This window comes from Emys orbicularis, chromosome 1 (genome assembly GCF_028017835.1).
Source record: "Emys orbicularis isolate rEmyOrb1 chromosome 1, rEmyOrb1.hap1, whole genome shotgun sequence".
Lineage (NCBI taxonomy): Eukaryota > Metazoa > Chordata > Testudines > Emydidae > Emys > Emys orbicularis.
Genome location: NC_088683.1, coordinates 71080031 through 71106884, shown reverse-complemented (window position 1 = coordinate 71106884; position 26854 = coordinate 71080031). Strand labels below are relative to the sequence as shown.

At 43.7% G+C, this 26854-nt stretch overlaps 1 protein-coding gene across 1 annotated transcript in view; it reads right to left on the bottom strand.

The window, feature by feature from the left end:
- The window catches only part of TPH2 (tryptophan hydroxylase 2), a 72147-nt gene extending 48056 nt beyond the window's left edge, over window positions 1–24091 (bottom strand). Inside the window, exons 1-6 of the mRNA XM_065409335.1 lie at window positions 23987–24091; window positions 18908–19060; window positions 17072–17255; window positions 16874–16974; window positions 9054–9121; window positions 497–693 (exon numbers count right to left, since the gene is read on the bottom strand). Of these exons, the coding sequence (XP_065265407.1) occupies window positions 497–693; window positions 9054–9121; window positions 16874–16974; window positions 17072–17255; window positions 18908–19060; window positions 23987–24091 (808 nt within the window). The remainder of the gene's footprint in view (window positions 1–496; window positions 694–9053; window positions 9122–16873; window positions 16975–17071; window positions 17256–18907; window positions 19061–23986) is intronic.
- Window positions 24092–26854: the final 2763 nt, after the last annotated feature.

Below are 26854 nucleotides of genomic sequence, written 5' to 3'. Positions count from 1 at the left end.
GCATTCCCACCATCTGCAACCCTTGGCACAGATACAGAAAATGTAATGAACGAGGATGCCATCTTTAAATTCTACTATCTCAACATTTCATTCTTCCTGCACACTAGGAGGAGCTACAGGAGAAGCAGTGTTCCTTCAGTGTGTTCATTACAACAGCAGTTATCTATGCTCGCCATCCATGTCACACCACAAGACCTTTCTCTACCTCCAGTATAATGTTATGTGATGTGTAGCATGCAAACTCATTTAGGTGTGCTACCCAGCCACCTCTCTGAACTTCCTACATTCCTATTAAAACAACTATCACTGACTCCAACTATTTCTCTCCTGTGGAAAACATTGCAATGAGAGAGTGTGTGTTGACTAATGGCCTGATCTAAAATCCACGGACGTCAATGGAGGTTCTTCCATTCAGCGAACTTTAGATCAGGTCCTAAGAGAAGACAACATTTTTCCATGATATCATGGCTATTCAAAAATCAAACATGAACCTTACCTTTAAGAAAAATAGAAACATCTTCCAGTTGGGGTACATTATCCTCTCTATATCCACAGTACTTGGTCAGCAAAGGGAAGTTTTTTAAATATTCACGACAAGCATGAGTGGGATAGAGTTTAGTGAGTTCCCTGAATACTGTCCCCCAAGTTTTAATTTCTTCGGCTGTGTACTCCACTCTGGGAATGGGTTGACCACTAAAAAGAAGGAGAAATATTCTTAAACACATCACAGTTGCTAGACTGATTTTAGACAGTAAATTCTTCAGAGCAGGAATGTCACTTCCATGTATCTTTTATTTCTACATCAGTAAATAACTGTGTGCATTAATGGTCCTATCTAAATAATAAAAACCTGAAATCAAGCCTTCTGTTAAAACAAATACAAATATTATTGGGCTGTTTCCTGGAGTTGCTTTTGTTCTATATTAATAATAAATATATTGTGGTATCAGGAAGGACTCCTTGCACCACATAAACTGTGTATTTCTGAACGTGAGGCCACTTATCCTTTCATACCTGGCTGCATGAATATCATGATTCAGTCCCTTTGCTTTCTCTTTCTCATCCATGACAGAATTGTATCGGTCACCCTAGACTACTTTCCTTAGTAGCCCCCTGTGAGGAATTTGCCAAGCGCTCACTTAAAGTCCAAACAATTAAATCTACCAATTCTCCTTTATCCATTCTTTTGTTGAGGTGCCCAAAGAATTTTAATAGATTGGAGAGGGACACATCTCCTTAAAGAAGCTGTGTCAATTTGTCCATATCATATTGGACCACACCTTCAGAATTAGCCATCTGGCACCCAGCTCAATTTAGGATGGAGGGCACCACTAAAACGCCTGTAAGCCACCTTAATGCCCCACCCATCCTCAGGCTGCCAGTCTGATCCTGAAGAGCATAACAGCTGCTCCAAGTTGCGTCAGCTGCAATGGACCTGTGGGGCCATTCTATCAGCCAAGGATCACCAGAGCACAATGCTCTGGCCATATCCTCCGCCACACTCTGTGCTGGGGAACCATGAGGTAGAGGTTGGCACAGATCCAGCAACATCACTAGAAAATTCTCAGCAAAAAGGGAAGCCTCATCTGGTCATGTAAGCTGGCTTCATATCCGCTTTGTGTCACTGGAGAGGTGCAACAAAGCCAAGAATTTGGGGCGTTTTAAACTTGGGTGTTTTGTAATTTACTTGTTGTCCCAACTAATCCATTAGGCCCTGAATTAAAGTTCATTCGCCTTTAAATTCCCTATCAGAAGGTGCATCCTGTCTATGTGAGTTTGTTCTACCTGTTCCTCCCTCTTTCCATCTCATCATGACACCAATTTCCTCAGCTGAAGGATGAGTGAAGCCAGTTCTGAGTCGAGCCTGCTCTACCATGTCTACACATGCCACATCTACAAATAATTCCATCTCACTGCAATCTTCCACTTCAGCATCTCTGTCCACAGGCTCTGAGGCCCACAAGCTGCTTGCACCACAAGGAAAGTGGTGGTGCATTATGAATCTGCAATCTGTGCAATGAACAGTGTAGCCCCAAACCTGAATTATGTGTTGCTGAACTTTTACTACCCTTAGTTATAGTGGAGGCTTTACGCCAACTGATGACTAAGGATGACCAAGATTTTATCCATCTCTAAGTTCAAAGCTAAGGGTTTTTTCCTGGCTAGCCACCCAAATATATACCTTGGATCTCGGATGGGGCTGTACTTGGGCAGGGCTAGCCTATGCCACTGCCACCACAGTCAGTCACACTGGTATTTGTAAACAGACTAACTTGGGCAGAGATAGCATGTGTATGTCTATCCAAGCTGGGAATTACATCTCCCAGCTGCAGTGCAGATATACCCCACCCAGATGGCTAGGTCAGACCAACCTAGAGCATTTGGCAGGTTCATATCTATGTAAAAAATGTGAATAGGCAACAGTGAACGAGAGTGTAAGCAGGAGAGAGAAAATGTATTCTGTAACTAATCACAAGATACAAATGCCCTCCCCTCCTCCCTCACTGTATAGTTATTAGCTTTATAGAAAAACACCATAACTTTTACAGGCTGTTTTCAAGGGTTTTTTTTTCCTGCCAAGTTGTTTTTTTCTACTGATTTTTTTTTTTTTGCTTAAATAATCAAAGTAGATACAAACAAGAAAAATGAAAAATCTAAAAAGGGATGCATAAAGTTGAAAAGAACATGAAATTAATATGTGCCTTCCCCTACGTGCTAGGACTTAGGCCTATTACAAATAAAATTAGAATGTGATTGAAATTAGTTTGACTTGGAAGCTTGTGTGACAAGAAAATTACAACACAGCAGGTATTTGTAGGTAGCGCAGAAAAATTACTAACTCCTGGGGATGGTAATGAATTCAAAATATAGGCTTGATTTGGCAAGACAAAATTAGAAGTATGTAAGTGTTGTATTTGTATGTGAAGGAACAGATACCATTAACTCCAGAGAAATTCACTAAATCAATCAAGACTAATAAGGGTACTCTGCAATCTCCAGAATAAGAAAAGCAGAGAACAAAACAGCATATGACAAGAAAGGAAAACTTTGATAACAACAGGGAGAGTTTGGCCAACTTTAGTTTTCCTATTACCAGGCCAAATCCTGAAGTGCTAATTCACTCTTGACTTATTTGAAATCAATGAGACTAAAGAATGAGCAAAAACAGAGTTAGCACTTCAGCCTTTGGTTAACTAAGAGGTACATCTGAAAGGCTATTGGCACTGTGGAGACTAATGAGGGGTAGAAAGTCAAAAGGGGGCTGGGCACCTGACTACACTAGGGCCCTTTTGAAAGAACCCATCCTTAATTTACTATTGAGCCTGGACACAAAGTCAAGGACCATTCTAAAAACATCTGATGTACACAGGAGATCAGACTGTCCCATAATCATAGAATCATAGACTATCAGGGTTGGAAGGGACCTCAGGAGGTCATCTAGTCCAACCCCCTACTCAAAGCAGGACCAATTCCCAACTAAATCATCCCAGCCAGGGCTTTGTCAAGCCTGATCTTAAAAACCTCTAAGGAAGGAGATTCCACCACCTCCCTAGGTAACCCATTCCAGTGCTTCACCATCCTCCTAGTGAAAAAGTTTTTCCTAATATCCAAACCTCTCCCACTGTAACTTGAGACCATTACTCCTTGTTCTGTCATCTGCTACCACTGAGAACAGTCTAGATCCATCCTCTTTGGAACCCCCTTTTAGGTAGTTGAAAGCAGCTATCAAATCCCCCTTCATTCTTCTCTTCTGCAGACTAAATAATCCCAGTTCCCTCAGCATCTCCTCATAAATCATGTGCTCCAGCCCCCTAATCATTTTTGTTGCCCTCCGCTGGACTCTTTCCAATTTTTCCACATCTTTCTTGTAGTGTGGGGCCCAAAACTGGACACAGTACTCCCAGAGGCGTAGCAAGGGCCCTCTGTACCTCCGACCGGAGGGGGCCCCGCAAGGAAGGGGGCCCCTAAAAGTGGCAAAATAAATACCGCATTCCAGTTTCTGCATTGTAAGGGGCCCTGCCCGGACATATGTTCGGAGGGGGCCACCGTTCGGAGGGGGCCACGTTCTTTGTTGCTACGGCCCTGAGTACTCCAGATGAGGCCTCACCAATGTCAATTAGAGGGGAATGATCATGTCCCTTGATCTGCTGGCAATGCTCCTACTTATACAGCCCAAAATGCTGTTAGCCTTCTTGGCAACAAGGGCACACTGTTGACTCATATTCAGCTTCTTGTCCACTGTAACCCTTAGGTCCTTTTCTGCAGAACTGCTGCCTAGCCACTTGGTTCCTAGTCTGTAGCAGTGCATAGGATTCTTCCATCCTAAGTGTAGGACTCTGCACTTGTCCTTGTTGAACCTCATCAGATTTCTTTTGGCCCAATCCTCTAATTTGTCTAGGTCCTTCTGTATCCTATCCCTACCCTCCAGCATATCTACCACTCCTCCCAGTTTAGTGTCATCTGCAAAATTGCTGAGGGTGCAATCCCCGTCATCCTCAAGATCATTAATGAAGATATTGAACAAAACCGGCCCCAAGACCAACCCTTGGGGAACTCCGCTTGATACCGGCTGCCAACTAGATATGGAGCCATTGATCACTACCCATTGAGCCCGACGATCTAGCCAGCTTTCTATCCACCTTTTAGTCCATTCATCCAGCCCATACTTCTTTAACTTGCTGGCAAGAATACTGTGGGAGACCGTATCAAAAACTTTGCTAAAGTCAAGGAATAACACGTCCACTGCTTTCCCCTCATCCACAGAGCCAGTTATCTCATCATAGAAGGCAATTAAGTTAGTCAGGCACGACTTCCCCTTGGTGAATCCATGCTGACTGTTCCTGATCACTTTCCTCTCCTTGAAGTGCTTCAAAATTGATTCCTTGAGGACCTGCTCCATGATTTTTCCAGGGACTGAGGTGAGGCTGACTGGCCCGCAGTTCCCCGGATCCTCCTCCTTCCCTTTTTTAAAGATAGGCACTATATTAGCCTTTTTTCAATCATCCGGGACCTCCCCCGATCGCCATGAGTTTTCAAAGATAATGGCCAATGGCTCTCCAATCACATCAGCCAACTCCTTTAGCACCCTCGGATGCAGTGCATCCAGCCCCGTGGACTTCTGCTCATCCAGCTTTTCTAAATAGTCCCAAATCACTTCTTTCTCCATATAATGTCATTCTAATAATTAAGAAATGGTCTTGTCACCCACCCACACCCCCACCCCATTCAGGATTGCATGTACCACCTACTCTGCGTTTGGTGAAACACACGCTCACACCAAAAAAAAAACCCATTCAAAAACCCAACAACTTTGTGACGATAACTACATGGAAAAGTAACACTAAGAAAATACAGAGGGTCCTGTGAGACCTTTAAGACTAACAGAAGTATTGGAGCATAAGCTTTTGTGGGTGAATGCCCACTTCATCAGACGCAAGGCATTCACCCACGAAAGCTTATGCTCCAATACTTCTGTTAGTCTTAAAGGTGCCACAGGACCTTCTGTTGCTTTTTACAGATTCAGACTAACACGGCTACCCCTCTGATACTAAGAAAATAGCTAATAGATTTTTATCTTGTTTTAATATGACTTAGCATCTGGAAACAAGGAAGAGAGCCAGCACAATGCAACTAGCCAGCACCAAGCATACCACGAATTGCAGTTTGTGAATCACTGCTGAAGATATTAACTAGTGATTTAAATATTAATCAGACCATGGTCACTTGATCCTAACAGCTTAAAGGCATTTTATTTATTGATGAGTTTTTCATGTTGGTGGGGGACAAGTTATGAAATATCTCACTTACTCAACTGTCCAGATAGCAACAAAATATTTGCAGAGTAACATACCTGATACAGAAAAAGCTTGAGCCAAATATCTGGAACCCTAGGAAATTCCCCAAAAGGACTGCTTAAGATTAGGCCTAGAATGGTCTCATTAGCTTCCAATACCAGAGAATGGGGAGAGGAAACTCCACCAAAATATGAGGAAGCAAGAGAGAAGTGAAAGGGAATATGCTACATTTTTAACTGATCTGGAACAAAACAGAATGAGGCATATACATAAAACTGTAGGCTAAATCCTGACTGAGGTTAATAGTAAACTCCCATTGACTTCAATAGAAGCAGGCCTGAGCCTTTTCGTATGAGAACCTTTCTTTGTGAGCAATGGGAGCAGAATCTGGCCCTAGGGAACTTTTGTAAAAAAACCAACCACCAGGATTCTACTGGTTATCATCAACTACAGGAGATTATAAAAGGGCCCAGCTCATGTGCACTGGTTATAGATTGGTATAATTCCATTGACTTCACTGTAATTTGCACTGAAGTAACTTTGAGCAGGCTCAAAGAATTCTTTGCCCCAACTACTTGACTTTAACCTGTGAAAACTTTGTACTAAACTACTGCAATTGATGTTTGCATGCACCTGCTAAGCCAGATCCACCATTTTCTGCATTTTATAGAGGGGTAAAATAGGTCTTACAAGATTAGCTTTGAATTTGGCTGTCTCCCACACTGCAAGCAAACAAATGCATTACCTGTAGAACCATCACATGTCTAATAGCTGAAGCATCCTGTCTCGGAGGACTAAATAAATCATCTTGCCACTGCAGGATTTAAGATATTTCTAATGCTCCTATTTATGTGCTATCTATGGCTGGAATCAATGATCTAGGCCTTTTTCCTCACAAACATTTTATGATTCTATTTCCTGTACCTCAGGAATGTTCTCTCAGCTGTGTATGTGCGAACAGGGTAATACTTCTAACAGCTTGTTTTAGTCCTAGGTAGTGACATAGGCACTCCAGTGAGTGTGTATCATGTTCCTCTGCAGACACAGAAATCTATGGGCAATGCTCAGCATGTTTAGGCTTGCTTGTTCCTCTGACGCTTTCAGGTTCCTGTTAATATAAGTTTTGAAATGGCTTGTTTTCCTTCTTCGTACCATAGATTTTAATGTTTTTCCTTACTTCTGTGGATTAAATTATTTGCTTTGCCCTTTCACAGTTCTGATAAGAAACTCAGAGATTTAATGCTACCCTCCGGTGGGATTCCTGCTGCCTCTTTGATAATTCTCACATACCCTTATTCTTTTCTAGAAGTTCTTTTCCCAATCAGCTGCCTCAAACCTCATCCTGTCTTTTTAAATTAATTTGTAACTGACCATTTCCCCACTTTTGCTCTATGTTCTGGCCTTATAAGTTGGTTCTCTTTTTCTCTCTCTCTCTGTGGGGCTGGCACATAACTATCACCCTACCCCCAATACATATCCCCTCCGTTTTCCTCTACCTGCCTTTGAGGCCTCATTCTTCCCCATACATCAGACTGGCTGGCACTCATTAATTGGTTAGAGGTGCAATGTAAGGCTTTTCTTCCTCTTTCTCTTACCCTTTGCCCAAGGACGGCATGTGCCATCTCTGCAGCCCCTCCTGCTACCAGCTACTCCTATTGCCAGCTAACAGAGATCTCCTTTAGCTCAAGTGCTAGGCAGTGTTTTGTGAAATAAGTATCCTTACGTCTAGAATCAGCATTCTACTCCCAGCTCTGCAGACGTGAGCGTGATTTACTTTGTAATTGTGACAGTTGTAGGGTTTGAACTCTTGTGAATCCCAGGTAAAAGGGATGACGTTTGTCTAATTAAGCAATTACATAGTGCATACAGCAGGTTGAAACTTGTGATTTCCCTTCCACAGGACATTCCGACATTACAAAAAAGTTTGCATTCTGAATCAGAATGAAAACTCGAAATTTCAAAGTTCCCAGGGGAGAGGAAATACTAAAAATATTTCATTTCAGAAAAATCAAAGCCTTTTCATTTGATTTTTGCTAAACAAAAACAGAGCGAACAGCAGTCCTGACTCAGAGACTCCTTGCATTGCCACCAACTCCTCAGGGAACAGCCCAGGGCATCCCCTAGGTTTACATGAATTCCCCACTGTGGAGCAGAGAGTCTATAAACCAGGGGTGGGGAACCTTTCTTCTATCAGGGGCCACTGACCCACAGAAAAATATCAGGCAGGGGCCACACACAGTCCCGTGGGGGGAAAGCATGGAGGCTCGGGGTTTCCCCCCACAGCGGGAGCAGGCGCTTGCGGCTCCAGCCCCATGGGGGGCGAGGGGCGCGGAGGCTAAGAGCTTTCGGCCCACGGTGTGGAGACTTGCCACAGGCCGGACGTTCCCCATCCCTTCTATAAACCCTGAGAGCCCCAACTCCAGTTAAGCCGCCACAGCTTCCTGGGTTGCCAAGCTCCTGGCTTCATGGCTGGGAATGTGGAAGCCCGAGATCCCCATCTTAAGCCTGCCTGCCTTGGAGCACTGAAGGCTTCCAGAGTCTGCAGCCCTGAGGCAGCCCCATCATGCCGACTGCTTCAGAGTCAAGGACAACAGGACTTCCAGGCTCCTAGCAGCTCTGGGAGTCCCAGCTGGAACCTCCTGCTGGGGGCCTCAGGGCTTCCAAACTTCCTGCCATGCAGCCTACGTCTGCCTGTAGCAGAAGTTCATAGAAATCTAAATGTTTCCATGAAACATTTCATTTTGGACAATTTAGCATTTTCTGATGAAAAAAATATTTAGTCAGAAAATTCCCAATCGGCTCTAATAGTGCAAACACTTCGTATGATGCTGCCCTCTAGTGGCTGTTCCGGAGGGAGACAAGGGTTTCCATTTGTAGTGGGGGAATTCTTCTTTGGCTCAAGTGCTAGAGGCCTGTGTTCTGGTGTTAAAAGACCAGGGTTCTAGGCCAATTATAGGAGGGGTCTGTGTCTATGGCACATGGATTCATTTCATTAGAGGATATGCAAACATTTGTAAAATAGCTCCTTACATTAAACTAGCCAGGAACATAATGGTAAAAATGTAGCACTTAGCCTCTAAACGCCTCACTTGCTTATAATTATACTGAAAATTATATGATTTCAAGCTTTTGGTTTGTCATTTGTAACATATACTAAACTGGTCACTTGTCTTTTCCAAAACTTCATGCTAACAGAATTAAGTGGAGTGGAATTTTTTCTAACATAGCAGCACAGAAAAGAAATATACCAGTACTTACTATTTATAACTCATGGCAACATCCACAAAATACTTTCTTCTCTGTCGATATACATTGTCCTTAAATCCCTTAAGAAAGGAAGACAAGATTAATTTATAACAAAGACAAAGAAAATTTTAAAATAAATCATTAAAGTGTTTACTTAGTGTTTAATTATATTGCTTTCTGATTAACAGCATCTATTTTAATGTGGAGAAAAATAAACTAGTGTCACACTTCCTCCAAAAGGAACATTTCCAGGAGAGGTGCTGTGAACTAGTGCCATCACACAGCCAAAAATATTAAGTATGGGAAAACTGGCTATGACTCAACTTCAGTCCACCCAAACACCTCCATGACCTGACTGGAGTCTCCCAAGCAGGCAAGAATCTGGGTGCTAGGTTCATGCATCACACTTCTTTCATGGCTTGAAAATTGAAGTGTCTCAGAATTCATGAAGAGCTTGTTTTGAAAATACTACTGTGATGGCCACCATCTAGGCTGTCATGCTGGGGACTGAAGAAAAAACCTCCAGAGCTAAAGCATGAGTTGCTACAGCTTGAGCTAAAGTCCTGTAACTGTGGCTGTAATGGACTTATTTTCTTTGAGGATCAGCCACAGAGGGAGGTACGTGTAATGTAAACACCTGTGGGCTATACTACTTTCCGTTACTCTAAACCACATGCAACATCTCTTCTTTATACACAAAATACTCAGACACACTTCAGTTTTCAGGCTAAGTAGTAAGTATCAACTTCAAGGGCAAGATTGGAGTGGGTTTAAATTTCATTTCAAACAGGCATACCAGCCCAGAAAGTATATTTGCACTCGCCCCACTCAACTGGGCAGTAGTGTAACCAGAAAAAATACCACTCTCCTCCGTCACTAGGCATGGACAAAAACACAAAAATGGTAGAAAAATGGCTGTTGGTCCACACAGCTTCAATTCATAGATTTCATAGCCAGAGGGACACTTTGTGATCATGTACTCTGACCTCCTGTATAGCACAGGCTAGAGAACTTCCCTACAACAATTTCTAGAGCGGAGCTTTTAGAAAAACCTCCAATCTTGATTTTAAAATTGTCAGTGATGGAGAATCCTACTTAACCCTTGGTAAATTGTTCCAATGGTTAATTATCTTCACTAAAAAAATTTACGCCTTATTTCTAGTCTGAATTTGTCTAGCTTCAACTTCCAGTCGTTGGATCATGTTATAACTTTCTCTGCTAGACTGAAGAGCCCATTATTGAACATTTGTTCCCACATAGGTAGTTATTGATTGTACTCAGGTCACCTCTGACCTCCTCTTTGTTAAGCTAAATGGATTGAGCTCTTTGAGTCTATCACTATAAGGCACGTTTTTTAATCCTTTAGATCAATCTCATGGCTCTTCTCCGAACCCTCTCCAGTTTATCAACGTCCTTCTTGAATTGTGGACACCAAAACTGGACACAGTATTCCAACAGTATTTGCACCAGTTCCAAATACAGAGGTAAAATAACCTCTCTACTCCTACTCAAGATTCCCGTTTATGCTTCCCAGGATCACATTAGCTCTTTTGGCCCCAACGTCACACTGGGAGCTCACGTTCAGCTGATTACCTATCATGATCCCCACACCTTTTTCAGAGTCACTGATTTCCAGGATATAGATCCCCCTTATGCAAGTATGGCCTATATTCTTTGTTCCTAGATGCATATAATTACATATTAAAATGCATATTGTTTGCTTGCCTAAGCTTCCAGAAAATTTTGGATTTGTAACTATCATGGGGCTCTCAGCAGCAACTAATGCACTCATAGTGGTAGGAAGCAGCCACTATAAAGTGCATGCATGCACACGTATGTGTGTGTGTGTATACACACACGTACTTCTGGGGGATGTAGGAGAGAAAGCATTCAAGCCTCCTACTCTCAAGCACAGTCCAAGGCAGCAGAGGCCTTGCAACATCCTTCAGATGTTTGGATGACTTATCTAGCGTACATCTACAGAGAGAAAGAACATAAGAACATGGGTAAGGAATGGTGCCCCTAGCCTCTGTTTGTCAGAGGGTGGAGATGGATGGCAGGAGAGAGATCACTTATTATATGGAAAATTATGGAAAAGGTTTTGTACAGGCATAAAGTTGTTGATCCTTACTGGAGTTACCTTGACTGTTTAAAACCTTTATGAAGCAAGTGCTGAGTTAATAAGTTGCAGACTTTAGATAAATGGGTAGGGGAATACCTTTTCCCTCTTTTAAGAGAGGCAAATGGTTTTGTAGGCCCAGGTAGAAGGGGACAGATGGCAGTATAACTGGTTTGTTGTGACTCAAGAGTGTGTCACATGTAGCAAAATTCTGTTCCTGTTAACCAGTTAACAGGACTGGTCCTAGAGCTCAGAGGATATTTCTACACTGGGGTGGGGAACCTACGGCCCGTGAGCCGGATCCAGCCCACTGCCTAATTTCATCTGGCCTGCAGAAAGTCTCCATGCCGCGGGCCAGAAGCCCCAAGACTTGGTGCCCCCCCATGGGGCTCGAGCTGCAAGCATCAGCTTACCCCGCTGGAGGGGGAAGCTACGGTTGCCAGGCCATTAAAAGTCCGGTTGGCTCTGCGCAGCTCCCGCAAGCAGCTGGCATGTCCCTGCGGCCTCTAGGCACAGGTGCGATCGGGGAACCGCGGCAAATGGGAGCTGCAGGGGCAGCACCTGCGGGTGCGGGCAGCGTGCACCTGGCCACACCTCTGCCTAGGGGCCGCAGGGACATGCCGGCTGCTTCCGGGAGCAGCGCTGAGCCAGGGCAGGCAGGGATCCTGACTTAGTCATGCTGCACTGCTGACTGGGAGCCGCCTGAGGTAAGCGCCGCCCGGCTGGAGCCCACACCCTGAACCCCCTGACCCAGGTTGGAACCCCCTTCCACACCTCAACTCCCTCCCAGAGCCCTCACCCCCTCCCGCAACCCAACCCCTTGCCCCAGCTCTGAACCTCCTCCCGGAGTCTGCACCCTGCACCCCAACCCGCATGCCAACACCCTGCCCCAGTTCTGAGCCTGCTCCCACATTCCAAACCCCTTAGCCCCAGCCCAGAGCCCCCTCCTGCACCCCAACCCCCTCATCCCCAGTCCCACCCCAGAGCCCACTGTGATGTGTCATTCCATGTTCTTTATGAAAATATGCTTTTATGGTTTGACATAACTACAATATACTTTATGCAAGATGGCTCGTGAAATATCATTGGAAAGGTTGTGATTTTCTGAATGTGATTATCCTATTTGTATGCATGTATCATTTCTGTATCTGAAATTAGGAATATTGACTATGTATCTATATTTCAACTATGTTACTTTGTGTGATGTCCCCTGCTAACACGTCAGGTACAACAATGAAAAATCCTGACAGTGCTGATGGCCCATCAGCAAGAGACAATAGACTGTAAAAGAGCTTAGTCTTCCTGTGAATGTGTGGGTCATCCTGTGAAGAATGACTACAGAGGCCCTACAGAGGCATGTGACCAAGTCACCTGATACTGCAACCCATCTTGAATTCTGTACTTTTCCACAAGAAGCTGGGGTGGGGGTCAAACTAGGAAACAAAGGACTCCCGCCTTAGGCAAATCCTATTTAAGGGTGGGTAGCAGGGCCGGCTCCAGGGTTTTGGCCACCCCAAGCAGCCAAACAAAAAGCCGTGATCGCGATCTGCGGCGGCAATTCAGCGGGAGGTCCTTCGCTCCAAGCAGGAGTGAGGGACTGTCTGCCAAATTGCCACTGAACAGCTGGACGTGCCGCCCCTCTCTGAAGTGGGTGCCTGGAGCCGGCCCTGGTGGGTAGTGAGGTAATCCAGGTCATCAGTTCTCGCCTGCTATCCTACCCAAGATGACTACTGGAAACAACTAAGACTGAACTGGGGGAAAGAACTGGACCCAGGCTAGAAGTGTGTCTGGCCTGTGAAGAAGATTATTAGAAACACATTTAGGGTGAGAATTTACATGTAACCAGTTTCTTTAGTGTATTAAGCTTAGTTTGCGTGCTCCGTTTTATTTTCTTAGTAATGTGCCTTGTTCTGTCTGCTACCTCCTTAGCTACTTAAAATACACCTGTTATAGTTAATAAATTTATTTCTGGTTTACAATATAACCCAATTTATGTGATTTCTAACTTGGGGGGGAGGCATACCCTCCTCCACATTGAGGGAAGAGGCAGAGTTCATATAATTTTGGGTTTGTACTCCAAGGTGGGGTGGACCTCTGCGTGCTGTGGCAAGCCCCTTAAGCTGAGCCTTCTCAGAGCGGATCTCCGTCTCTCTGTGTCTCTGTGCAGCTGGTTGTGGCCCTGCCTGTGTGCTTGGCTGGAAAAGGCTGGGGAGCCAAGCCCAGCAAGACCAGGTAAAAGGGGGCCCAGGGCTGGCAGAATAATCTGCCTCAGTGGTGTCCCAGCACACGAGGTGACATCACAGGGGGGTTCAACCCGTCACACCCGCATCCCCAGCTGGAGCCCTCACCCTTTCTGCACCGCAACCCCCTGCCCCAGCCCAGAACCCCCTCCCAAACCCTGAACCCACTTCTGGCCCCACCCTGGAGCCTAAGGGGAAGCCCTGAGCCTCCGCCCCCCCTCCCCCACGGGGTTGTGTGTGGCCCGCGACTGATTTTTTCTGTGGGTCAATGGCCCCTCATAGAAAAAAGGTTCCCCTCCCCTGGTCTACGTGACAGTGTAAGCTTAGCATTAGTAGAATTTGAGTTAGCAGATCCAGGGTTTCAGGGTGTGCAGAAATTTAACTTTGACTCCCCCCCTCCTCCCAGCTCTGGTAGAAGCTCACTCTTCCCTCCCTACCTCCCTCCCCGCTGCCCAGGGCCGGCTCCAGGCACCAGCCCACCAAGCTTGTGCTTGGGGCGGCACCTGGAGGGGGGCGGCGCGGCGCTCCGGCCGCCGGGGAGAGTGGGGCCACGGCCGGGCTCGCCACCCTCCCCCCCCCCCCGGCGCTCTCCCCCCGGCGGCTGGGGGGGGAGGGCTCGCCCTCTCGCCGCCCTGCCCCCTGCGCTCTGGCCGCCGGGGGGAGAGCGGAGCCCCGGCCGGGGCTCGCCGCCCTGCCCCTGGCGCTCTGGCCGCCGGGGGGAGAGCGGAGCCCCCGCCGGGGCTCGCCGCCCTCCCCCCGGGGCTCCGGCCGCCCTCCCCCCCACCCCCCCACAGGGGGGGGGCGGCCGGAGGCTTTTTTGCCTGGGGCGGCAAAAAAGCCAGAGCCGGCCCTGCCCCTGCCCTGGCTCCTGCTCCGGCAGGAGCTTACTCTTCCCTCCCTCCCTTCCCCCCACCCCAGCAGGAGCTCACTCTCCTCCCCATGTGGCGGGGACAGTGAGCTCCTCCTGGTCCGTGGTCCCAGGGAGGAGGAGTTCTGTGCCCCCAACGATTATTGGGGAGGCCCATGCCCCTACTTGCCCCCCCCATTGTTCACACCCCTACTGGGTTTGTTAACCCAGTGCTTGAGCACCTACACTCATTTGTAACCCCAGGTTAAGAATTTTTGAATTTGGGGTCCCAATCTGGGGCTCCAACATCTACACTGCATTATGCAGGTCCAAGTCCCACTACTCATAGTCGAGACTTGCCAGTGGTCTCCCAAAATGTGGCGGATCTACCCCTTTGTTCATGGTGCAGTGTGGGAAAACTTGACTGTCCACTGAACTTGACTGTCAGAGGACAAAGAAAGTTAGTCCATGGGATTGTGGACTCTCATGCATGAGTCCAGTAGGGTGAGTCCAGTGTCTACACTGCAAAGCAATAGGCTTGAACCCTGGGTCCTGACTTGACTCAGGCTCAAACCCTCCACTTCCATGTGGTCCTGAGACACTAGGTCCAAGCACTAGGTGAGCATGATTTGTGTGCAGACAGAAGTGGGATTAGACTTGAGCCTGAGTTAAAACCCTGGTCTTACACTGCAGTGTAGACATACCCACGGTGGCCTTGTGCTGCCCCTGCATCAGGGTAGTTCTCCATGGCCCTTTATGACTCCTGTATGGCCCCTATACACTCCACAGAGGGGTCAGAGGGGTGGGACCAGAAATAATCTATTGGTGTCCAACAGCAGGTTTTTTTCCCATTTCTAAGACCTAGCATTCTGTGTAGGATCACAAATGTAGTGTAAATTATGCCTATCCGAGTTCTCTAAAGTGTAACACATACTCTGCTTTCATGTCATGCAAATGTCTTTTTCGTTGTCTATAAAACTAAGGTGATCTGCAGAAACCTACCTTATGTATTCAGTGTAGACACCAGCTCAAAATATAAAACATTATTAAATTCATAATTGTGATGGGTCATGTGAGGCTAAAATGCTTCTATTTGAAGAAAAGTTACTGTTAGTGGCTGAAAGTAATCTGCAGATTTGAGAGTTTCCGAAGATGCAGACTCTTACCCTTGTCCATGATAAAGAAGTGCACAGAATGACTCAGGATTTCGGGGTGTGCTCCCCCTTGGGGAATGATCCAATACAGCAGCCTTCAGCTATTATGAACTACACAAATGTAAATTAAACCAGGTGTCAAGAGTTCCTAGGGACTGATACAGAAGCCAGTGGTCAGCAAGGCACAGGGAAGCCCTGGTAATGCCTGGCCATTCCTCAGCCTCTTCCCCAACATAGGTAATAGGGAGGGGCTGACAAAGCAGTTGATGTGCTGGCACTATACCCTTATAAGATCCCCTACGCTGAGGTGATCCTCCCTACAGTATAGGGCCACTTTGCACCAGAAGCACAAAGCAAAGCAGCCTCAATACAGAGGGGAATCTACGACAAGTTTATAACATGACTCTGAACTACAGGTAGTAACATGTGAAACAGTAATTTTTCCAATCTGTAAATGCTTCAAATATATATGAGTGATATACCTTACAGAATGTTTACCCCCCCCGCCCCGCCCAGTTACTAAATTCAAATGCTCTATATAGCCCCTCTCCCCAGTCTGAAAATCAAATAGAAGCAAATCATCTGAAACAGTTGTGGAAAGTTTTTGATTGTTTCCATTCACTTGGATGATTACCCATCTATTAGAGCAACGACAATGCAGATGATATAAACAGAGGAGTTTCTTCTAGCAGCCTATCATTATAGTTCATTCTTAAGGTCTCTTAGGTTAGGCATATGTTGAAGAAAACCATGATTGAATTAAAACAAATAATTACTAAGGACTCATAGTCAGCTTTAGATTTGGAATATTTAGGCATTACACAAGGTACGAAATAGGGACTTATACACTGGCACTGATTTCAGAAAGCACAGTAAGAAACCTATCCATGCACTGTATTCATGCTGAGATTTGAGTGTACTGTGCTATTGTACCTTGTAACTATCCTAGTTTGAGGGCGAGCATTCTTTCAAATGCTTTGTTCTCCTACACTCACATTAATATGAATTTTTATTTAATGTCCATATTCTTTGATTTGTGGCAGAACCTAGGTTTATAATAACCCAAACTGTTTAGAATATCAAAGCTTCTATCTTCCATCTATTTTAAAAACACGAATGTAGTGTATAAATGGGGATCAAAAGTGATTTTGGAATGCCTCAGTTTTTGAGTCTCCCAACTTGAGAAACTGAATGAATTCATTCAATGACACCCTTTAAAGGGACCTGATTTTTGTAAAGTGCTGGTCACTCACCTGCTGAAAATCAGGTCCCTTTAAGGTGCCAAAAAAATGGAGGCCCCCAATATCGCTAATCAATTTTGAAAATCTTTGCCATGGTGCTTATAACTTGACTGGTTAAACAATATGAATAATTATCTACAAAATTATTTTTAAATTCTGTTGTGGATAACAAATTGCCCTGCAACTAGGATTTAAAATCCAAATAAGATAATGACTTTATTTCACACTTACTGGGTGATCTGCATCCAGCTCAGAGCCATACATTAGAACTCTCTGCGAGCATTTGTCTAATTCAGCAATCTTCCTGGGGAACCAAGGGACACAATCAAGTTCTGTGGAAGATAGAGTAGAAATTGAAAATATTAGAGAGTAAGACTGGTGTGGTTCCTAAATGAAATGTTTACTAATTTCTAAATAAAGCAGCTTTACCGTCTTCATCAGTCCAGATGTTTTCTGGTGGATTAAGAGTTACGATGTTAGTCTGAAACTTTAGCAACTGAATTAGTTCATTAAATTCTTTCTTACTGCAGTCAAAGTCCACAAAAATTTCTACCTCTGAACTCCTCCTCTTGGATTTTCTTGATTCAATGTGAACCATACTCACATGCTTCTCCTGTGGGAACACGAAACATTGGACTCTATACATAAACAATTAATTTAGAAAACAAAATCGGTAGCATGAATTTCTGTTAAATATATTTTAAAAGTAATAGAAGTTTACATTAAAAATACTCAGCCTACAACTAAATGCATAACCAGTGATTTGTAGTGTGTTAAAGAAAAAAAAATGCTGCTAGGTTAAGGTAAAAATTGTTCTCTCTCATTAGATGACTATGATAACTATAATATTCACAGGGGATTTAAATGTGATTTACCAAGACCATCTTTTACAAAGGATGGTATGTTCATTGTTTTAAAAATGATAATACAATGCTACATTGATATCAAAGATAGATATAAAATATTCAGTGCATTGTTGGTGTTAATTTCAGTATATTTTAGTTTTTCCAACTAAGAACACAATTGGTACAAGAAGCTGCATTTATTCAATATCTCTCTTGACAAGCTAAAAGAACATTTATTTTGTGATAATTATATTTAATTTCTCATCTATCTTCTTGTACTAATTATGAATGACTTGGAATAAGAGTAACAAAATAAAAGTCCAGACCAACTGATTGTCTAGAATAATGACCCTGGCAAGATCTACAACCCTCAGTGAATATGGGTGTCAAAATGGCTTAAACATTAATGATGCCTTCCCATTGTAGAACTCTCCCACCACAACTGCTGATCTGTAAATGGGTGTTAAGAGGAGATTGCAAAGCATTCATAATGATTTCTACTTTTGCATGCATGAGGCACAAACCTGTCAACCAACCCATTACTTTTGACTACCTTCCTCCCCACCCATTAAAGGATGCCAAATCTGAAGAGATCTATGCTGCTATCTACACTTGGCCCCTACACTGTATGTATTTTCATTCTGGGTAAAATTCACCCCAGGGCAAAGGGCCAAGCACAAGTTTCTGCTAGTCCCTATGCACCTTCAGGGGCTTAAATGGTATGCAGTTTTCCCTCTGGCCTTGGTTAATACATTTGCATCTAATACTTATGTTCACAATAAAAGAAATTTCCACCCTGATTACTTGTTGTAAACTCAATAAGATATTTCGGTACATGTATTCTGGTATTGAATGCATACCTAGTTGCATTATTGGCGTTTCCCCTGGCACTATGCCTACTGGCACATCACAGCCTCACTCCTGTAACTGATAGCGTCTGGATGGCCTGCTGTACTAGCACTCTGCCCATATGCAATCAACTGTATCAGGGCCTCAATGTGTATTAAGACTTCATAATTCCCATTTTACTGCCTAAGACCCTGATCCAGCAACACACTTAAGCACATGCTTAACTTTAAGCACATGGATATTCCTTCTGGAGTCAACACCAACATTAGAGTCAATGAGATGACTCATGTGCTTAAAACTTAAGTTCAAGCTTTAGTGCTTTGCTGGATCAGGACCTTTGACAGCTAGAACTTTAAGCACATAAGCAGTCCATTCACTTACTGGGGACTACATATGTGCCCAAAGTCAAACACATGCTTAAATACTTTGCTGGATTGGTTAGTAATCAAATGGAAAGTGTTATTTCACATGCTTCTTTGACTTCAGCGGAGCTACACCAGTTTACACCAGCTGACAATTGACCCAAATGTCCCTAACCTTTCCAATAATTATAATGATTTGTAATATTTACCTGGAAGAGTCGGAGAGCTTTCACCAATCCACCAACTTCATTTTTCAAGGAAAACACTACAGCTGTCTTTCCGCTTTCAGAAACTGATTCACTTTTGCCGTTTCCTTTATTCCATTTCTTCTCATCATTTTTACCAGAATTGGCTGTGTTTGGCTACAAGAAAGTAGATACAAAACACAAGTTTCCAATGCGCATTTCTGAAAAATATCAAACATTCCTTTCACACAGACAGCTTTTGTCAGAAAACATCTGAATGAAAGTGATCCAGACTATAAAAAAGGTAAGCAGCATATTCAAAATCAGAAAAGGTAACAGGCAAATGTCAGAGACATAAGAGACCAATACAGAAATATGACACAAATATCATGACACCATTAAAGCAATTACCAGAGGGGTAGCCGTGTTAGTCTGAATCTGTAAAAAGCAACAGAGGGTCCTGTGGCACCTTTAAGACTAACAGAAGTATTGGGAGCATAAGCTTTAGTGGGTAAGAACCTCACTTCTTCAGATGCAACGTTAAAGCAATGTTATTATAGGTAATAAACAAAGACTGGATGGACCAATTCCTCACCTGGCTAAATTGTTGTAACTCTGACTGCAATGGAGTTGTGCCGCTTGACACCAGCTGATGATCTGGCCCAGAATTTTGAAATTATTTGAATTGTCCGTAAAAGCCACAAGCAGAAACTTCATATTCTCCGTTGCACTAGATTTAACGTTGCCACCTATTTTTCATTGCTCCTAATGAACTAAAAGCTATTCACTGATTATACAAATTAAAAAGGAAGAGATGTTTAGGCTCTGTCTAGCCATTGAAGAAATCTGAATTAACTGAACCTTTAAAAAATTTGTTCCATCCAACTAAGCCTGACCTCCTGAGAACAGTCCATTTATCCCAAAGGAGCATTTCCTTTTTTATTTTTACACTGTTGAGCTTCCCACACCTGTAAGATTCTCTTTGCGCTGAATTTCCTTCTATATTTTCCAATAGTACAATATCCACAGCTTAAGTCTTTTTGAGATGCCTAAGTCGTCCATCTATATCAAGAGCTTTAGTAATACTGGCCAAGATTCTCCAAAGTGACTAGCACTGGGTGTCGTGCTTGAGATACCTGAATGCAGACAGATCTTCAGAGGGCACGTGTTCTGCACTTTATGAAAATCAGACCCCTTTAAAAGTGTTTCAGATGTTTGCAACCAAAAAACATGACTATCTTGGCCACTGTGTCCATTTCAGATTTTATTGTTCAGTGGTAAATTCTGTTCTTGAGATAAAAACAATGAACCAGCAATTTGGGGAGGGGGGAGCCAACAATACAGGAGGGCAGCTAACAAGGTTTGAAACATTAAAGCCATGTTCAAACTGTTCCAAAACCCCCCACTATTTTTAAGAATAGGTGGGAACCCTGAGGCAGATCACCTCCTTGTTTCCATCAGATCCTCCAGTGGAGCTGTGACAATGTACTCCAACTGAGGATCTGCCCTGAGTCCCAAACACAGTGTTCAAAAGCAGATTTAATAAGATTCTGCCTAGTCCTCATTGACCAGGCACAGTATTTTAAACTTATTTTATGCTAAATCCTTTTAAAATTGGATCAGATCCTTTCTAAAACAAATCTCCATTGCTGACAACAAGGACTAATCTGTAACTGACACAGTTTCAGTACAGACAGTTCAGTGCATCTAGACTAACCATGCAGAATTGATTTAAGTTTTACCCTTAGGCTGTCCATACTAGCAGTGTCCTAAACCATTTAAGTTACAATATCCTCTGGGTAAGTAGCCTGCAATTCCCAGGTCAGTTCCCAGAAGCTAGGCATTCTGGAATATTTCACACAGCCACCATAAATGGTGGGAAGGTAGAGAGATGACAACTGACATGTTTCAGCTTCTCTGAGTCCACACTGGCGCTAAAGCAGTACAAGCTGAACCAGTTAAACTTTAACTCATTACAAAACCAATTAAAAACTGTAGCCTATTCTAACCATTTATTAGAGTTTTTGTAAATCATCTGGGGTGTTTTTGTCTGTGTGGACACAGACATCCTAGAGCAGTGATGAGCAACCTGCGGCCTGCCAGGGTAATCCACTGGTGGGACACCAGACAGTTTGTTTACATTTGTACGGCCGACTGCAGCTCCCAGTGGCCATGGTTCGCTGCTCCCGGCCAATGGGAGCTGTGGACAGCGGTGCAAATGTAAAAAAACGGTCTGGAGGCCTGCCAGAAGATTACCCTGACGGACCGCAGGTTGCCCACCACTGTCCTAGAGGCTTTAACCAATTTAATTTCTCTAGTGATGACTTTGTCTGAGTGTCAGCAACAAGTGCAGGTGCACCAGTGCTGCGTGCAGTTTAGCAAGAAACTAGGCTCGCACACAGTTTTTTTGGCCAGTCAAAACTTGTTTGAATCCAGTTTATCTAGAACTTGTAGAAAGGGCCAAGTGGTTCAATAACCATGTGTGGGCCTAGTTCCCTATTTTATGCTCAAACTTTAAAAAAAAAAAAAAAAAAAAAAACAGTTTTAAACAATGTTTCGCCCCATATTGGGTGATAGGATTGTCTGAAATCAATCCAGCTGGAACTATGTTTAGATTGTGTCCACGCTCAATGGTTAAAACAGTTTTATAACATGATTAAAAGTCAAGTGTAGACAGGGTCTGCATGAGTTTGCACTTATGAAATGGATCACCCCATTGTCTTTAGCTAGTGAGCCTCTTTTAGGCCCTGATTCAGGAAAGCACTCAAGTGCATGCTTAACTTGAAATATGTGCTCCTGAATTGGAGCCTTACATGTTTGTTTTTAATCTTTTTTTGTTATACTTAAACATTTTTTTCCAATTATTATTTGGGAGATAGCTTATATGTCAAGCATGCAGCCTACATATGCTTTGACAAAAATGCTATTTTTAATTTTGCACTCTATCTAGACTTGTCTGTGTGTGTCCATTTTTAGAAGGAAAGTACAGAGAAGCATGTTAATTAACTTCCCAATCCTGAAAGGTGCTCAGCACCAATTGACTTCAGTGGGAAATGATGGTACTCAGCACCTCCCAAGATTGAGCCCCCTGAGTTCCTGTAATTGTGTCAAATGGATAATATCTGAAGTGTCTGCTGAAAGCCACAATTCAGCCTGTGAAAACTAGATGAGCTAAACATTATGAACATCATAGAAGAAGCTGTGATACTGTGAGAATTAACCTTATTAGCAATGCAGGTTACTACTGTATGTGATTAAATAATGACTTGTAGATGTTTTTTCCTAATGATGACGACATATTATCAGGAGCCAGTGCAAATATTCAAGAAATCATAGAGTTAAAGCAGAATCCTAGTGAAGAGAGAAACACTAAAACATCGTATATAGGCATTAGAACAGATTCACTCCATTTAGTCCATTTCCCAGTGATATCAATAATGCCAATAAAACAGGTAGAGATGAGTAAACACTTAAATATTCATATATGATAGTAGAACAAATGGGGATATTTCATCTTTACTATAAAGACAATGGGTCAAATCCACAGCTGGTGTAAAATGGCATAACTCCAGTGAATCCAATAAAGTGATGCTGATTTATACCAATTGAGGGACTGGCCTCATATTTTCCACAGGAGATATATTTTACAACTATAAATATACAACTCTGTCTCTCTCTGTTTTACTATTAATTATTCAAGTGTCAAAGTAGATTATTAATATGTATGAATTATGTTAGCATTATAAATACAAAAATATACAGATAACATTTGTTTACAATCATGAAGCGGTTGGTGTAACAGCGCTTTGAAAATACCAAAGTATCTGCTGGGTCTTCAGATCAGATTACAAAGATTAGTTTACATCTTTCGATAGTATTTTTACCTGAGGAGACATTTTTAGCTACATATTTTTCTATATTATATTGCAGCTCTGCCAGTCGAGGAATCAAAGCTCTAATATTTCAAAGCCAAATTTGCACACTGTATTAAAATGCTGGACTCACCAATTCAGTGTAAATGTATCTGATTTGTAAACGATCTCAAAATAATTGGTCCCAAACCTGCAAATGACGCTGTGAGGATAGACTGCGCTGTCCATGGAGCATCAATTGCAAGATCAGGGTCTATACAATGACTTTCCTCTTATTGACTCTGATTCAACCAAACACTTAAGCACATGTCTAACTCTGAGAGTGCAAGTTAGTCCAAGTGACTTTGCTGGGACTACTCACACGGGTAACATTAGGCACACACTTACTAACTAGCTGAATGGAGACCAAACTCATTTACTACTGATTTTAGGAGTACTAAATATGATGATTCGCTCTGATATTGCCTGTGGAATTTAATAGGCTTTTTGCTATATTTTATCTGAAGACACTATACAAAAGTACTAGTGGTGATTAGGACTAGAAGGAATTGATCAAACCTAGTTACAAATAAACTGAATGTCATTCGATATTTTTAATTATTAAAAAGCAAGACCAATATGTAGCTTTCAGGGTGGTCCCCAGATCTGTAAACTATTTGTAGCATTAGCTAGCTGAATAAAAATGACTTATTTAGAAGAATCTAAGAATAATATTATCTGCTTTTCCTCTCTATATTTGTGCTTATGTTATTTTCTTTGTATGCTTGCTTTCTTTATTGTTTTTGCTGCTATCACCAAGTGTCTTTTAATTACTATTCTTAAATATTGAAACAAAGATTACAACAATTTTCCTTTCGAGAGTTCTCAATAACTTCTGTTGCTTGCTTTGGAAACCACGTACTAAAAACGGGCAGAACCTTTGATGCTACTTTTTGCATTTAAAAAGCAAAAGCATTTAAAAAGCCCTAAAATACGGAGCACATGCCAGCCCACCAGCTGAGCACAAAACACATCCCAAGAGCGATGCAATGTTATTGTTTTCCCCCCTGCATATCTCTATAACATCATTGGATTAGAGGTTTACACTCGGTAAGTACCGCGTGGGAATATGTACATACTCCAAACAGTAATGGATAGAGTTTGGACGCACAATGTATGTTAATCGGAGTCAATCGTTATCAATCACACGAATGCTCTGGGCAGCTGCAGCGTGACAGCCCGCGATACTTACTGTCAGGTTGCTGAGTCCTTGGTGCTCCCCGGGCACGGCTGAGTCGAGGGAGAGCCCTCTCCTGGCCCAGTATTTACTGGAGAACATCATCATCGCGGGCTGCATGGGGACCCGTGTGTAGTTTTCTTCCGCCACAGCAGGGGGAACCGGCTGCAGGCAGCGCGCTGTGAGCTCTCCCCTGGCGGCGGCGGCGGCTTTTATGCGCCTGGCCGGCAGCTGATGGAAGGCTGATAGGGAGGCTCCCGTGTGGCTGGTGGCGGCGGGCGGATGCCAGCGCAGGTTCCCTGGGGCGGGAGCTGGTTCGCTCACGCGCTGGCTGCGCTGTCCCAGCCCGGAGGAGCGGCCGGCAGGAGCCCAGCAGGGGAGCGGCTGGGTTAGGTTTTTAGACCGATCCTGGGGGGTGGCTTCACCTGCGGGCAAAGGGGCCCCAGCAATGCCCGAGCCGGCGTGACTGCCAGGCCGCGGCTGGTGCATGTCCCACTTGTGCCAGGAACCCCCGCCCCAGTCCGGGAGCTAGTGGGGCTGCTTGTGGTGTGGAAACGTTCCGCAGCTGCTCACATCTGGGCTGATAGCCGGGGAAGCTGTGGAAGGAGCCCAGCGACCCAGCCCCACTCCGGGCTGCCTGACACCTGTGGGGCCCAGCCCCCTGCCAGGCTGCCCGGTAATCTAATACTTCTGTCCTGTCACTTCCTCCCTCACCCCTATTTACTTCTGTAAAACACTGTTTTGTCCCCCTCACTGGGCTACGCACCTAAACATTAGTGAACTAAATGTTAGTTAACATTATGCTCGTCCTGAGGCAACATGAACAGAAGCCAGCACAACACAGCCCCAAGTCAGGTAGGTAGTTCCTCCTTCACTCAGACTGACATGGGGGGGGGGGGGGGGGGAAGAGACTTTAAAAACACAGCACAACAGCCTGAGTTGTGGCCTGCAGCCCTGCACTTATGATCTCCCAGGTTTCCCTCAGTTAATGCCAGCAGTAGTGTTTAAACTAGAGCTGTAGAGGAATGGTACTCAACTTACTTCCAGTGTGCATAAAATCACAGTTGTTAGAGATGGGAAAGACCTATCAAATCTTTCAGAGAGCCATCCAATCTTGATTTAAAGGTTTCATCCTAATTCATCCTCCAGCTAGCGTGCATAATCATTCCCTACAATAAATTAACATTATCGAGCTTTCAGGGACCAAAGATCTGTTATTGAACATTCAGGTGTTCTCTACACACCCTAGAAGGTCCATGGCTACAGTCCAACCCACACACTAGGCCTAACCCTGCTCACTATAAGGATCACATTTAGCACTACAGAGCTTTCAAGGTCCACAGGCATTGCTAAGTAGGATCACAAGCAAGGCTTGATACTCTCAAAGTTTGTGGGATGATTATGCAGAACTTGTGGGCTGTGTTTATTGCTATTATCCCCATGACTCTCCTAAAGTCTATAGGCCACTAACTACATTAAGGGTACATCTACACTACCTGCCAGATCGGCGGGTAATGATTGATCTATTGGGGATCGATTTATCGTGTCTAGTGTAGACACGATAAAATCGATCCCCGAGCGCTCTCCCGTCGACTCCGGTACTCCACCGCCGCGAGAGGCGCAAGTGGAGTCGATGGGGGAGCGGCAGCAGTCGACTCAGCGCCATGAAGATGCCACGGTAAGTAGACCTAAATAAGTCGACTTCAGCTACGCTGTTCTTGTAGCTGAAGTTGCGTATTTTAGGTCGATCCCCCCCCAATGTAGACCAGGGCTATATGAGCTCACAAACTGTACAGGCACACCCAAGGACATGCGTAAATTCCATGAGTCAAATAGCCCCCATTTAAGGAACTTACAAAGCCAGTAGAACTGAATTCTGTAAGAAACTATGCTGGAATTATTAAACCATATGAGGCTGGTCCCAAAGGGAGTAAACATTGACCCACACAATCAAACCCCTCAAACAGAAAACTTTTTAAAGTAGGCAACATACAGAAAAATCCTTTGCACAATGAGTTTCTGTGCAAAAGAGTTTCTATAGAGGATTTTCTCCATGGAAAATTTCTATGCCAGGGATTTAGATGGGGATTTTTTTTCTTTTAGAAAGAAACTCAAGATGCAGAAGTTTTTCTTCATGGAAACTCACTTAATTTTTCTTTTTATGTGAAAAATTGAAGATGGTTCAGAGAAGAGCCATACAAACTATTCCAGGACTGTAAAAAAACTGCCTGATAGATTTAAGGAGCTCATTTTAATTAATTTTGTCAAAGAGAGTTTGAGATTATCACATTCAATATGATTACCTAGGAAGGAGTACTATGGAAAGGGATCTGGGGGTCATAGTGGACCACAAGCTAAATATGAGTCAACAGTGTAACATCGTTGCAAAAAAAGTGAACATCATTCTGGGATGTATTAGCAGGAGTGTTGTAAGCAAAACACGAGAAGTAATTCTTCCGCTCTATTCTGCGCTGATTAGGCCTCAACTGGAGTAGTGTGTCCAGTTCTGGGTGCCATATTTCAGGAAAGATGTGGACAAAGTGGAGAAAGTCCAGAGAAGAGCAACAAAAGTGATTAAAGGTCTAGAAGACATGACCTATGAGGGAAGATTGAAAATATTGGGTTTGTTTAGTCTGGAAAAGAGAATACAGAGGGGACATGATAACAGTTTTCAAGTACATAAAAGGTTGTTACAAAGAAGAGGGAGAAAAAATGTTGTACTTAACCTCTGAGAATAGGACAAGCAGCAATGGGCTTAAATTGCTGCAAGGGAGGTTTAGGTTGGAATTAGGAAAAACTTCCTGTCAGCGTGGTTAAGCACCGGAATAAATTGCCTAGGGACATTGTGGAATCTCCATCACTGGAGATTTTCAAGAGCAGGTT